The sequence below is a fragment of the Oenanthe melanoleuca genome, chromosome 2 (genome assembly GCF_029582105.1).
Source record: "Oenanthe melanoleuca isolate GR-GAL-2019-014 chromosome 2, OMel1.0, whole genome shotgun sequence".
Lineage (NCBI taxonomy): Eukaryota > Metazoa > Chordata > Aves > Passeriformes > Muscicapidae > Oenanthe > Oenanthe melanoleuca.
The window spans coordinates 13,567,210-13,580,485 of record NC_079335.1 but is presented as its reverse complement, the minus strand read 5'-3'; the positions used below and the strand labels follow the sequence as shown (position 1 = coordinate 13,580,485).

The window sequence follows — 13,276 nt, the reverse complement described above, 5'->3', positions numbered from 1 at the left end:
TACTGCCTTTAAGCAGTGGTGCACAGCTGAGCCAGACAGATCACAAAGAAGATACAATGAAATGTTTTCAATATTTTTAGTAGATAACATAGTAGGCTCCTTTAAAAAAAAACAAAAAGTGCAACCAGGCAATTTCGAAGCCCAAATATCCGTAACCAGAAGGTAAATAACAACCTTTTGCAAGCCAGCATTAGGAAATCACGGCCCGAGTCTGGCTGATTCAGGACTCGTGAATGCGGAGCGCCGCGCTTGTGGGGCAGCCGAGAGCAGCGGACACGGCGCGGCCCCAGCCCCGGTGCCCGGCCCAGCCCCGGGCGCGGCAGCGGCTGCGGGGCGGTGCCGGGCCGGGCCGGGCCGGGCCGGGGGAGGTGCGGACCGAACCGGCCCGCCCGCACCTGCGCCCGCCCTCGCCGCCGCCTCCTCGCCCACCTGGCCGCGCTCGGCACACCTGGCCGCCGCCGCAGCAACATGTTGCCCAGGGGAGCCTCGTCCATGCCGCCGCCTCCCAACCCCGCTCCCTACTCCCCGCCTCCGCGGGTCACGCTGCCCTCCGGCCTGGAGATCCTGCGCACCTTCTCGGGAGCCGTCATCTTCCTGGAGATCGTGAGTGCGAGGGGCCGGGGCGGGGAGCGGCCGGGGCCTGCCCGTGCTGCTCACCTGCCATTTTGTGAGCGGGGCGCGTGTGGGGCCGGGCCGGGGCTCTGCGGGCGGCACCGGGACGGGCACCGGCACCGGCACCGGGACGGGCACCGGCACCGGCACCGGGACGGGCACCGGCACCGGGACCCTGCGGGACCCTGCGGGACCCTGCGGCCGGCCCGGCTCTTCCCCTCGGCCGGCCGGATGGGTTTCGCGGGGCTGTTGGAGCTGTCGAGGGCTCTGAGCCGCGCTGTCCCCCCGACCCCAAAAGGCTCCATGGGCAGCTGCACCAGGTTTTGTCTGTGCACGTGTCAGCGTCCTGTGCAAACTCCTACGAGTGTGTTCAATGTCATGTGTGTGTTAGACCGCGCTGGTGTACGGGCTGAGGACCTTTGAGCTGAGGTTGGGTATGACGCTCTGCCGTGCCACTGATTAGTGGGAGATAAAAAGCAAAAAAGCTTGGTAGAACTCATCTAACTTAATTTATTAATTTTTTTTGTTTTGTTTTGTTTTCTTATGGTCAGAGCAGAATACTGCTTGGATCCCAGCCTGTGAGCTGGATCCCACCTCCCAAACTGTAAAATTGTACCTAAGCAAGGAACCAGTCGAAACTCGAAACACAAGTCCGGGCACTAAATCAGGCCCAGAGGCAGCAGGGACAAAAGGTTAATTCGGTTGGCCAACCAATTGTACATCTGACAGCCAAGCTGTAGTGGACAGGTGTAGTGTGAGGGAAATAGCACAACAGTGGATGCTGAAATTAGCATTCCCTACGGTACAGTTCTAAATTTATTTTTAAGTAACCCTGTAAGTTTGCACATTCAAAATACTTAAAACGTTTCATGTGTCTCTGTTTTTTACTGAACAGACACTTCCTTGTATCCCTTCTGCTTCCTCACTGCCCATCACTCTCTGATCACCAAGTAACAGACTTGCACCTGCAGTCTTGTGAAACTAGAGAAAGTTTGGTTCTTCTCAGCTAAAAAAGGAACCCTAGAGAACAACTTGACCAGTAATACATAAACCCATGGGAGCTTTGAACTGAGACTAGCAATGCATCTTTACATATGTGCTGCTTCAGTGAAAGAGCAGAGAGGAACCAACTAATTTTATAGCAGGCATCTTTTGAAAGTTATCTCTTATCCAACTGTGATACAAAAGAAAGCTCTCTGAATCTGAAAATGTAACCTCTGACTTCCTGGTTTGTAAATCTGTAGAATTTAAACAGGAAAGAAGTAACTTGTGCTTGGAAATAGATTTTAGTTGACACTATTCAGCAGGTTGGATTATGAAGTTCAGTCTTTTTGTAATAAACAAACATCTTTGGAGTGAATCATAATTGTCATCTATCCTTTTTTTGTTAAGAGGCAGGATTTGCAGGAAGAAATAGTAGTGTTCCTTCAGCCAAGAATTGATCAAACCAGGGAAGCCTTAGAGTGCATAAATTCTCCATCAGGCCATCCCTAGCAGAGTGTCCCTACCACTCATTTGCTGTGAGGTCTGCTGAAATAAAAATTGGCACTGCTGAATTCTTATCCAAGTTGTGATGATTCTGGAAAGCTTTATATTTTTTAGTCTTCAGAGCATAGTCTACAACTCACCTGATTCTGTGTTCTATTTTTTTTTTTCCTTTGTTCTCTTTCAGCTTGGTATTACAAATACTTTGAAAAAATGGGTGTCTTTTTAATCTCCTTTCTGTATCTCATCTGATTAAGACTATAAAGCAAAACAGTATGAGATTGAATCCAAATGAGTAGAAGTACATCCTTTTTGTGCTAATTTGTGTATATATAGAGAGATATGTGTGGAGGTGTGTGTGTTTGAAGCATGTTTTTCACATTTCTTATATTTTGCTCAAAATTACAGTAAGGGTAAAATTTTCAGCAGCACAAAAGTCACCTGGGTTTGCAAATCCCATTTTCAAGACTATTTTAAGAGCTTTTAGGAATTTCAGAGTGCCTTTGTCACTTAGTGCCTATCATTTCTGAGAGGAGGACTTGGGCTCTGTGAGTACTTTTGAAGTGTTCCTAAGAGTCATCTGATGATATGTAGTGTGTGATACCAACTCTTAGGCAGAAAGGAGTAAAAGTTATCTCTCAGTTTATTCTCTGTACTCCTTTCCTTGCAGCTGTTTGGAACAATAGTGTGGATTTTGGTCGCCTCTACTGGAGTTCCACTGCCAGTGCTGCAGGGATGGGTAATGTTTGTGGCAGTGACAGCGTGGTTCCTCTCCATTGTGTTCCTCTCCGTGTTCCTCTTTGGTTATGCAAATAGAATTGCTGTCAACTGGAACCAGGCGGTAAGATTTATTTATTTTTTTTTTTTTATTTAAGGATTACCTTTGTTTTATAGACTGAAAGTTATTTAATGAGAAGTGTTGATCTTAAGTCTTAACACCTGGCTTTCTGCTTTAGCACAAAGTTTTTCAAACAGGAATTAAAAACTGGAAAAATAAAGAATAGGGTTACAGACATGGCAGAGGAAATCCAGGTTTCATGATGGTGGCTGAAGGAGCTTTTGAAGCTGTTTGGAGGAGTACACTTGTCTTCTCTGAACACATGAAATGTATGAGTAGCAGGAAGAGAACTAATTTAACAAGGCATGACAACAAATTGTTTTAAATGGCCAGAAATTACTGTGGACTGGAAATCAGAAAATACTTTCTGGCTATTAGAAAAGTAGTAGTAACACCTTGTGAATAATGGGATATAGAAAGAAATATCTAATATTATAAAGGAAAAAATGCATTTATGAACATACTGTGTGATGTGGTTGTCTGAGACAGCACAGACTGGACTTCAGCAGCCAAAGGGTCCCCTCCAGTTCCTAAGAAAAAGTCTACTGGTGACTTTTGAGTCAATTCCTCAAAGCTAGGGCAGCAATGGTGAGTGGCTGTTAGACCTTAGGTGGTAAAAGACATAATAACCTGCACTATATCTTAACATCTTATTAGGAGACTTAACGTCTTCATCTTTCTTAGAGGGAGCTTGGTGAGACTACAGATATCAGTGTTCTTTGCTGAGCTTTTCAGCTTGAAAACAGAGCCTGAACCTTGCTGTAATTGATAGTTATGGCTTGTGCCAGTAGTTCTCAAAGGCTGTAGATTCCTGTTAAAAAAGGGAAGTTCTTTGTATTAGTTTTTGCCAACTGCATGGATACCTCGGGTTATTGATTGGTAATTTACATAATAAGAGGTGGCATAACTGTTATTGATTGGTAATTTACATAATAAGAGGTGGCATAACTGTGATCAGAATTTTTAATTTAAAAGGAAAAAAAAATTCTTCCTAAAGGACTGCAACTACTAACCTACTGAAGTATGTCTGCCTGTAACTGCTGGTCACCTTCACTTTGCTCCTGGGCAGCTTAGTGTTCCTTTTGACACTTCCCTTGATTATAGCTGGAATTGCATGCTTCAGTATCAACAGCTGTGGATATTTGTTGGTTCAGGTAATTCATGGACAGTCCCGTAAAACAAAAGTTCTTTAAAGCAAATCATAAAGCTTTATGAAATTGGAGCTCTGATAAATCAAAGCCCATCAGTACTAACAGACTGGATTCTATTAAAAAACAAACTTTAGCACTTTAATAGAGAATAAACATACATTCAGCATCAGCTTTCCAGCACGATACAGGCAGTAATTAGGCTAATAATCAGTTACAATCACAGAGACCTTTACAGGGATTTATGCTGCAACATCCTCGCAAATTATGATGCAACAAAGCCCTTGAGCATAACTAAAGTAAATTAATAGTGTCCTGGGTTTCATTGAAACTGTTTGCCAGTTTATAATCATGCATCTATTTAAGAGTTGCTGGGTAAGGACAAAGTCTTTTATAGATTGAAAATGCTATACAAATTTCATCTTATAACAGCTGTGTGTGTGTTGCACATTGGCTACTTGATGCTGGCAGTTTGTTATATGGTTAATTTTGTCCCCATGTATATAATAAATTGCTGGAAAATTTTCTATGTCAGCAAATGGATATATGATTGTATAAAAACTGCATCTGTAACTTTATCAAAAAATCTGTCATAACTCAGTCAGCATCTCAAATGCAGAGAGAATATTTTTATCTCTAACTTGGAAGCTGAAACCCAGCTTCTTCCAGCTTTCGACAAAAATAAGAGAAGATACTTTACCACTATTTTCAGATACCCAAATATGTTGTAACTTGTTGACACTAAACTCTTAAGCAGCACTTCACAAATTGGAGGTTTTTTTTACCTTCTGTTGCAAATAAATAATTAATTACTGGAAACACTAAAACTATTTTTGTTACTATAAATGCAGTCCTGGATCTAGTAATATCTTATGCTATAAATATATCTGCTCATACTAGCAGAGAAATTTAAAAAATAGGATGGTACACAGTGGAAAAGATGGACCTTATGGAGCTCCATCACTCAGTACATCAGTGTATTAAACCAGATGGTATGACAAGTACTGCCCTTTACATCCTGACTCACAACACACTCATTTACAAAATTAGATGTGAACTAACTTAAATGCTGCTCTGATAGAGTTTTGCATTCACTTTGTATGAGATTTCAATGATTATACAAGTGTGGGAGCAGTGGAGAGTTAGGCACTATGATAACAATTACTAAAACCCAAAAAAAGATCCCTCATAAGGTCTTGGGGTTTTTGGTCACAGAAACCATAACCATGTAAGTGTGAAACCTTACTACAGTGCTTCACTATAATTGCCTCCAGGAGAAGGAAATTAGAGGGTTTGGCAGGAGAATGAAGGAGATGAAAGAGTCTCTCCCAAGAAAATATCTGTCCTGAATGCAATCAGTCCTGATCTAAGTGGAATGGGGAGCTCTAGTAGCATCTTATATCATAACTTACCAAAACTGACTAGGGTGTGATATAAGTAGCTTTAGCTGCAATCAAATATGAAACAAGTAATCAGTTTGAAAAGAAGATTCTTTCAATTAAAAGAAAATCTCACATCTAGGAAGAGAATGCATTTCTCTGGACAGGTAGTGCAGCATGTTCTCACTTTGCTCTCAGGCAGGCAGCAGGTAAGGATTGTCAGTAAGAATTGTCACACAGTAATTTCTAGTGCAGGCAAGTGCTGAGAGCAGGACACACATAAAGTATCCTGGGTTCTCACTCTAGGCATACTGGTAGACCATTACACTCAAGTGAAGTTAAAGTTCAGAAAGAACTCATTAGTTAGACTGCATATCATGGGTGTCATAAAGCATACATATACCTGCATATATTGTGAAATTTGTCTCTGTGGCTTTTGTAGACCTTCACAGGTCTAGGCACAAAGTATATGTTGTATGGATCAAGAATTGAGAGCAGTGCAAATACCAGCTTTTCAGACTGAATAACGGAAGGAGATGTTGGAAGAATACTTTAGACATTTTAAACTGTACTGAAACGTGCCTTAGATCCTGCTGCTGGAACACTGGGGTCTGAACTAGGGCCTACAAAGGCCTTTTTTATGTGTGTCAGTAATGGAACCCAGAAATCAGAGTTAGGTGTCTAAACATTACATAGGTTTAAGTTATCATTCATCATAGAGGATGGAGTTGCCTGGAGAGGGCCAGGAGAGATACATATTTGAAGTAAATCCTAAAATCTGTCCTCACAAGTCTTGGACATTTTATTTCAAGTGTCATGAAGAGCTGTCAGGTTACTGCCTGTTGGGTAGAGCCAAGTCACAGGTAGTTGTGGAAATGCCTCGTTGTATTGGATCTCATTGAATTGGGATGTTGGACATTTCAGCTATGTCAAAGCTGAGTTCTTTCTGGGCATTTAGAGCAGCTAAATTTAAGCATGGAGGGAATATTTTTGAAGCTTTGGTTATATCTGAAAAGGGACTTATGGGACTGCAAGATTATATTGTACTGCTTGAATTGTGATCAAGTTGGCCTGTATATGTCTTCTTTTTTATCTGTCTGAAGGTGGATTTCTGTAAACTCCACTAACTTTAAGATGGTCTAAAATGTCAGCATAAGTACATGAAGATGAGCATGTGCCTCTTAATTTGAAAGAATGTAGGATTTGGTGAGAGAGAGAGCTGCCCTTTATCACTAATAAGGTTAATAAGTTGCTTATAATTGCAAGAAACTCTGAAAACATGTCCAGGTTAAGCTGTCAGATGGAGTTAATACTGCTTATCTCAAGTTAGTGTTATCATCTCTTGCTTCATGTTTCAGTGTTGGATTTCATTTGTACTGAGATGAGAAGAATTCGATGTGTATTGGAGCCCAGACTGATTCTGTTATTTGCTTTTTAGGATTTTCTTTTCCATGGGGCTACTTTTGTCTTTTATTTTGGAGCATTTCTACTGCAAGCAGCAACTACATCTCTGCATCACTTTCCCCGCAATTTCAACTCCACCACGCAAGAGACTATTCTAAGTGGTCGTGAATATAACATAAGCATAGCAGCCTCGGTAGGTGTTTTGTATATTTGTACCAGGGGAACAGAAGTCTGTGGCAAGCCATTCAACTTGGGAATTTAACAGCAAACTGGAATAGAAAGGGGAGCTGTGAGAGAAAGAATTGCCTTTGATAGTATCAAGTAGTACCTAACAGAAACATACAAAAATACTGGTGTAAGCTAATGCTTATGGGATAGCTACATACTCTTCAGTATAGTGTAGAGTTGATAATCTTCACTGTAGTGTTTTAAATATATGATCACTACAGCTTACAATTTTTAGACAAGGTATTTTGTAAAAACAATTTTGTTTATTAGAAGAGAAAGAACAACTGAGCCTTTATCAGAGGATGAGGTATGAAATTTACATCTGTGCTCAAAATTTCAGTTGCTTCTTTTATACCATTTAGATAGTCCTGAACATGCCATGGAGATAAAAAAATTTGGACTAGGACTTTGTAAAGCTCACATATGTACTTACTACATCAGGATCCTGCTGTCTCTTACTGCAGTTATTAGAGTACTTTGATTGATAGCCTAAGCCCAGAATACATTTTTCTCACTATAGTTGCATCATCACTGAATCTGTGTATTTGGTGATGCAGGTGGGTGTGCATAGCTGAATCAGAAAATATATTGGGCTTTAGTTTTCATCCTGGCTGGACTCATCATGGATGAGTAGAGGTGTGGCAGGCTTAATTTAAAGAACTGAAACAACTGCTCTTAATTTTTTGTTCCATCCAGAGACTTTCCTACTAGCGAAGTGTATGTATTTGTTAAACTTCTAAACCCTCTGTGGTTATCTGTTATTAAAACTCTGTGCACCATAACTTCTGCACACTATGCACTTTCATTTCATCTTAAGATAAAAACAGGCCAGTGGAAAGTGTAAGGTTCACATTCTGTCTGCAAGAGCAGAATAGAAAGGAGAAGCCTTTAGCTTTGGCAAGCCAGGCCCTGAAGAGGTGAAGTGGGTGTGTCAGTGTCCCAAGGCCAGAGTTCCTCACATCACCCACCTGCCAGTAACACACTGGAGCACTCAGTAACACACTCTGATCCCTGGGTGGCTGTGTGGCACAAGGACAGAGGTGGTGTTCCAGCTGTGCCTGAGCTAAGAGAAATTCTGTATACTAAACAAATGCATTAAATTATACCCTTAAGAGTACCTCTTCCGTCCTAGTTTAGTGTGTTCAGATCCCACTGAATATATGGTCACTGCACTCATTTTGTCTGACAACGGAATACTGGGCACTCCAAGAAACAGTTCCCTGCTTCCATATTAATTTTTTAAGGGAGAATTCAGTTCTTCAAGCACCTCAAATCCCTGTGAAGGTAGAGGAGAAGACTCTTTTGTAACTTGTCTCAGTATCTTAATTAAGAGTAGCTGGACAACAGTGAATGAGATAAATGTAGTCTTTATTGTCTTTGCATTTTTTTCAGAAATATATATTTAGAAAGTCACAGAAAAAAAATTTTGAATCTTTAAAATAGTTCATTAAAACAGTCCTGTGAGCCACATGACAAAAAGAAAAAAGGTTGCTAACATTCTGTCTTTGATGACATTTTTATACCATGATTAGAAATACATATATGTTCATTTTTCACAGGTGATGGTTCTTGGTGTAGCATTTCTTCAAAACTTTAATTAGTCAAATTAACACTTGTATGTAAAGCAAAAGATGATTTAATAGTTTAAATATAACTATTTAAATTATAGAGACAGAATTCATTGTTATCACTGGACAATATGAGAAATGTTTTTTCAGAAATTTAATTTCGCATTTCTTCTGTCCAGTGTACATTACATGCTCACTTTCATTATGGTGTGACCTTCAGTTCAAATCTATCCAATTCAGTTCTTGAGCAGGGCAACTTCCCTGGAATTGCCTGGGAAGTTGTTCTAATGGCTGGATATCTGGTCGAGGAGGCCAGATGGGAGTTATTCCTGTGTTTCTGCAAGTAAAAGAGTTCTGCTATTTAGAGGGATGTCTTCTTTGATGTTTGCTGGGGTAAAGGCATTTAGCTGGAAACATCTGAGATTGATGTTTGATCAGTCTAGATAAGAGAACTGAAATACACAGTGTACATATGCATGTTTACTTTCACCATAACTTGTGCAGAAATTCTATTTCATATTCTATTTCTAAATGCCTGCTGAAGTAAGCAAGTGAAAAGTAATACCATGAGGTAGTAGTAAAATGGGGTTATTACAAAGAACATGAGAAATAAACCTGGGATCCTGAGAAAACTTCAGAGGATCCCAAACCTATCTTTACCTTATTAAGCATTTTGAGGGAGGTACCTTTTGAATCACTTGTGTTCCTGTATTCATTTAGAATAGAAAAATATTGTAGAACAATATGTGTGATTGACTTTTTTCTTTTTTGTTTGCTCCTCCTCTAGATTTTTGCCTTTGCAACAGCTATTTGTTATGGTTGCAGCACAGCCCTGGCATTAAGGAGATGGAGGCTAAATAACAGTTGAAGAGAGGTTTATGCCCACGTGTTCCACTTCAAATTGAGTGCTACTTGTCTGTTTTACTGTAATTTAATTCTAAAAAGACTTTTTTTTTCCTGCTTAAAATCTGCTTTAAATGCGAATAACCCCTAATCAGGATTTCTCCAACAGAAAATATAGTTTCCATCTCTTCCCTTTCTGATGTTTACTTTTACTGTGTACTCATTGTAAGGTATTAGAGAGGTTAGCAATAAAGAGAGATGCCATCAGCAGACAACAGAATTCCAGTGCTACACCAGAAGAGGAAGAAAATGGAAACCAAGCCAAGGTGTTAACTGCACAGGCAGCTAAAAAGTTCCCCCCTTATTAAGTCTTGGAATTGAATGCTTTGCAGCATTACAGTGCACTCCACACTGGTGGAGCCTTGAGGCTCCTGGTAGAGTCATGGGTGTTCTGTGTGCTGCTGTTTGCATGACCAGAGCCCAAGCTGACTGAAATTCCACCTTAGTATATATATGTTATTAACTTTGATGTACAGAGATAATATTTTAAAAAACCATCCAGTGAAATCTTTTTTATACTCTCTTATAGCTATATCTGGCTAGGGTCACCTGAGCCTTAAAGCTTACTGTGTTCCATACTAGATGAAAACTGGGACTTTCAATCAGTAGTTTATTAGTTTTAGGAATTTAGCTTAATCAGATCTATTTATACTACAAAACAAAACAGTGCATTTGTATTGTGTATGTATATACATGGTATATTTTTGTTTAACAGGAATTTTTGCACTGTTTAACTTAGTTGGAGTACAGCTTTGTTCTTGCTACTTCAAGTTCTGCATTTGTCAGGTATTATGTGAGTCAATGTCATTTGAATGGAATGTTACCAAATAGTGAATAATGTCTGACCTCAATTCTTGCCATGTGTTATTTGTTGCATTCTAAAGCTGCAGTGTTGTAAAGATGTTTTTATTTGGACAGATGCCTATGCAACATGTTGCTGAAAGCAGTGGAATGCAAAGATCTCCGCCCACTGTGGAGTTTGCTTTTCTCACGAATGATGTTTAATTAACCTCTCTTGGATATCCTGGTGTATGATGACTTGCAATATTATATACAGAAAATTGATTTAGCAAAACTAAACTATAGCATTGTGCTCTGCTTCCTGACAGTCATGTCATTTTGCACATGGCGAAGCTTTTTGTTATTTTGGTAGTAAATAATTTTTGCTTTTGTGAATAGTGCCAAAAAGATAAGCTGGGACAATGAAGGTTCCCTGTCATTTGTAAAACAACTTGTTCACTACATCTTGCCAGTGCACCTGATTATTCTGCAGAGACGACCAGTGATTGCTTAAGGGAAGACAGGATTTCCTTCATTCCTAGGCCTACTCACTCTCCTTGAGCCAACAAGGGTGTCTGCCCTTTATCAAACTTGTCAGGTACAAGGATCTCCAAGGGGCAGCCACCCTCAGCACTGCCCTGCTGACCCAGGCAGGTTCTTGTGGGTGGCACAGCAGTGAGTGGAACCCTTCTGACTATGGAACCACTTGGTCATCTTGAATTACTACAATGGGATGTTGTCATATATCTGTTTTCTGAAGGATTTTTTCTTCCAAAGATTTTGTACTCTGGCTGATTTTTTTCCCCTGATTCTCTCATTGCATTGAAACTTTTTGTGAACATTTTATCTGGAGCCATATACTTTTAAAAATGCTTCATATTGTATAAATACATTTACACTGGAGTATATGAATGAAAGTATATAAGGAAGAGTTATGCTAAGCAGCATTAAAGTTACTTAATATATTTATGGCAGTAGTCTGGTTATTAATTTTGTCTTTGGAAAGTATCAAAAAAGCTACCTTGCTACTCTGACTCACCTGATGCTAGATACACAAAATCGAGGCTAAGATTTCATGAGAAGGCACAGTTGCATTGGGGCTAGTTTTATATATATATTTAATTAATTTAACAGCTGTTTTGCCATCTGAATATTGGTGAGAAGAGTAAGGTCAGTTACAACGTCTCAAACAGATGCTGATCCTTGGTTTGGTTTCTCCTGTGTCCTGCAAAGTGGCTGTGCCCTGCACACCACAGACTGCACTACAGCTGCAGTCTCTGCAGCCAGCTGAGATCATGGAGGGCAGATCTTAATATTTTGCATATTTAAACTTACAGAGTATGAATTCCATATATGGAGTCAATTAAAGAGCTGCCCAAGCTAAGTTGGCGTTTGTATCTAACCTCCAAGTTCAAACTTGACGTGTAAAATCCGTGATTGGTGAGTGCTTTTCAAGTCTCTTAATCTACTCATGGAAGTCCAGATAGCAGAGTGCAGTTAGTGTAGCATGGAAACTGTTTGCACAGTGAGGAAAGACTGAACTTTCCCTCTTAAGTATCAAAGATAAACAAAGGACAGAGAAGAGATAAGGGTAAAAACTACAGTAACAAAGAACAACTTTCACAGCTAAAATTAAGTGGAAGAATAGAATTTTTTTGTTAGTATGGACAGAGTTTGGCTGTACTTTGAGGAAGATCTATAGACAGTCAAGCTGGAATATTCAGTATTACTTTATACTGGGAGCTAAAAAAGTAGGCGTGACTTGAAATGGTATGTGTGTGCTGAATGTATGCAAATATTGATATGGGTATAATATGTAATCCTTGTGATAGGTATTCCAGGGAAAATGTGCAGGCTGGTTCTGAAAGAATCTTTCTTCCTTGTAAGAAAATTCCTCCAAGCTTATTGTGACCTTCAGGGACACAAGCTTAGACCTCACCAAAGAATGGAAGGCATTGGAGGGGGCATAGGGAGATAATTTATCTCAATTCATTTAAGGTGAAAGGAACAAGACCAAATAGCCAAATAAAATTTTCATCTAACATCTCTATTTGAGGTGAAGCTGCAGTGCAGCATATCTAAGGAAGCATGCAGGTCCCTATTCTTAGGAAATATTTCATGGTGTTTTGGATAGCACTGAGTGGTAGCTTCTGGTAAATAAGGAGAAGGAGTGTCAAAGGAGACTTTCTTTCAAAGGCTGTAGAGATGAGCAACAGTTTGTCTCTTTCTAAAGGGACATGAAAGTGCACATGTTAGAAAGCTAAAATTTTGTTAGGATTTTGGCAGAAAATATGCACAGCACATACTTCACTGAAGTCCTGAATCTTCTTCTGCCTTGCTAAATGTCTAGAAATAATCCAAAGTGACACAGGTCCTGCAGTGGATCAGTCTGTTCAGATTCTCATGGCTGTGTATATTGGTTATAACTCCCGATGTGAGTAAAATTGTGCTACTTAAAATGTTTCCTTAAAACAAAACTTTTAAAAGAGAGAGGGAAAACCACTGACTACACAAACGTGTGCCCTTCATAAAAATAGAAGAAAAACTACTGGATAATCATTAGACCTCTGTTATCTCTTTCACTTCCAAAACCAGATGACAATGCTGACTCCTGTTGTACTTCCTGTGATTGTTGTAGTATTGCATTTGCTTTCTAACTTTAAAGAATTTTGACATTCATAATTTCTCCATCTGAATTTCAAAAAATAACAGAGCTTAATAAAACTCTTAAAAGCTTGTTTGTTCCATTTTTATCTAGATACTGTGAAATTGGTCTCTGAACAATAGCATCCTGATGCATTTCATGCTCCTTTGCCAGGCTGCCCAAGTTGTACAGAAAGGCCTCCCAGGTTTTTATCCAAAGATAACAGTGAACCATTAGTTTTCAGACTGAGATGCAAATAGAACATTGCTCTTTTCAGTCTTACAAAA

General features: G+C 39.8%; 1 protein-coding gene across 1 annotated transcript; it reads left to right on the top strand.

Moving 5' to 3' along the window:
* The first annotated feature begins 340 nt into the window (after window positions 1-340).
* Window positions 341-11,314, top strand: MAL2 (mal, T cell differentiation protein 2). The gene is made up of 4 exons (XM_056483369.1): window positions 341-603; window positions 2,768-2,938; window positions 6,901-7,059; window positions 9,450-11,314. The coding sequence occupies exons 1-4, from the start codon at window positions 469-471 to the stop codon at window positions 9,528-9,530; spliced, it is 546 nt and encodes a 181-aa protein (XP_056339344.1). The 5' UTR covers window positions 341-468; the 3' UTR covers window positions 9,531-11,314.
* Window positions 11,315-13,276: the final 1,962 nt, after the last annotated feature.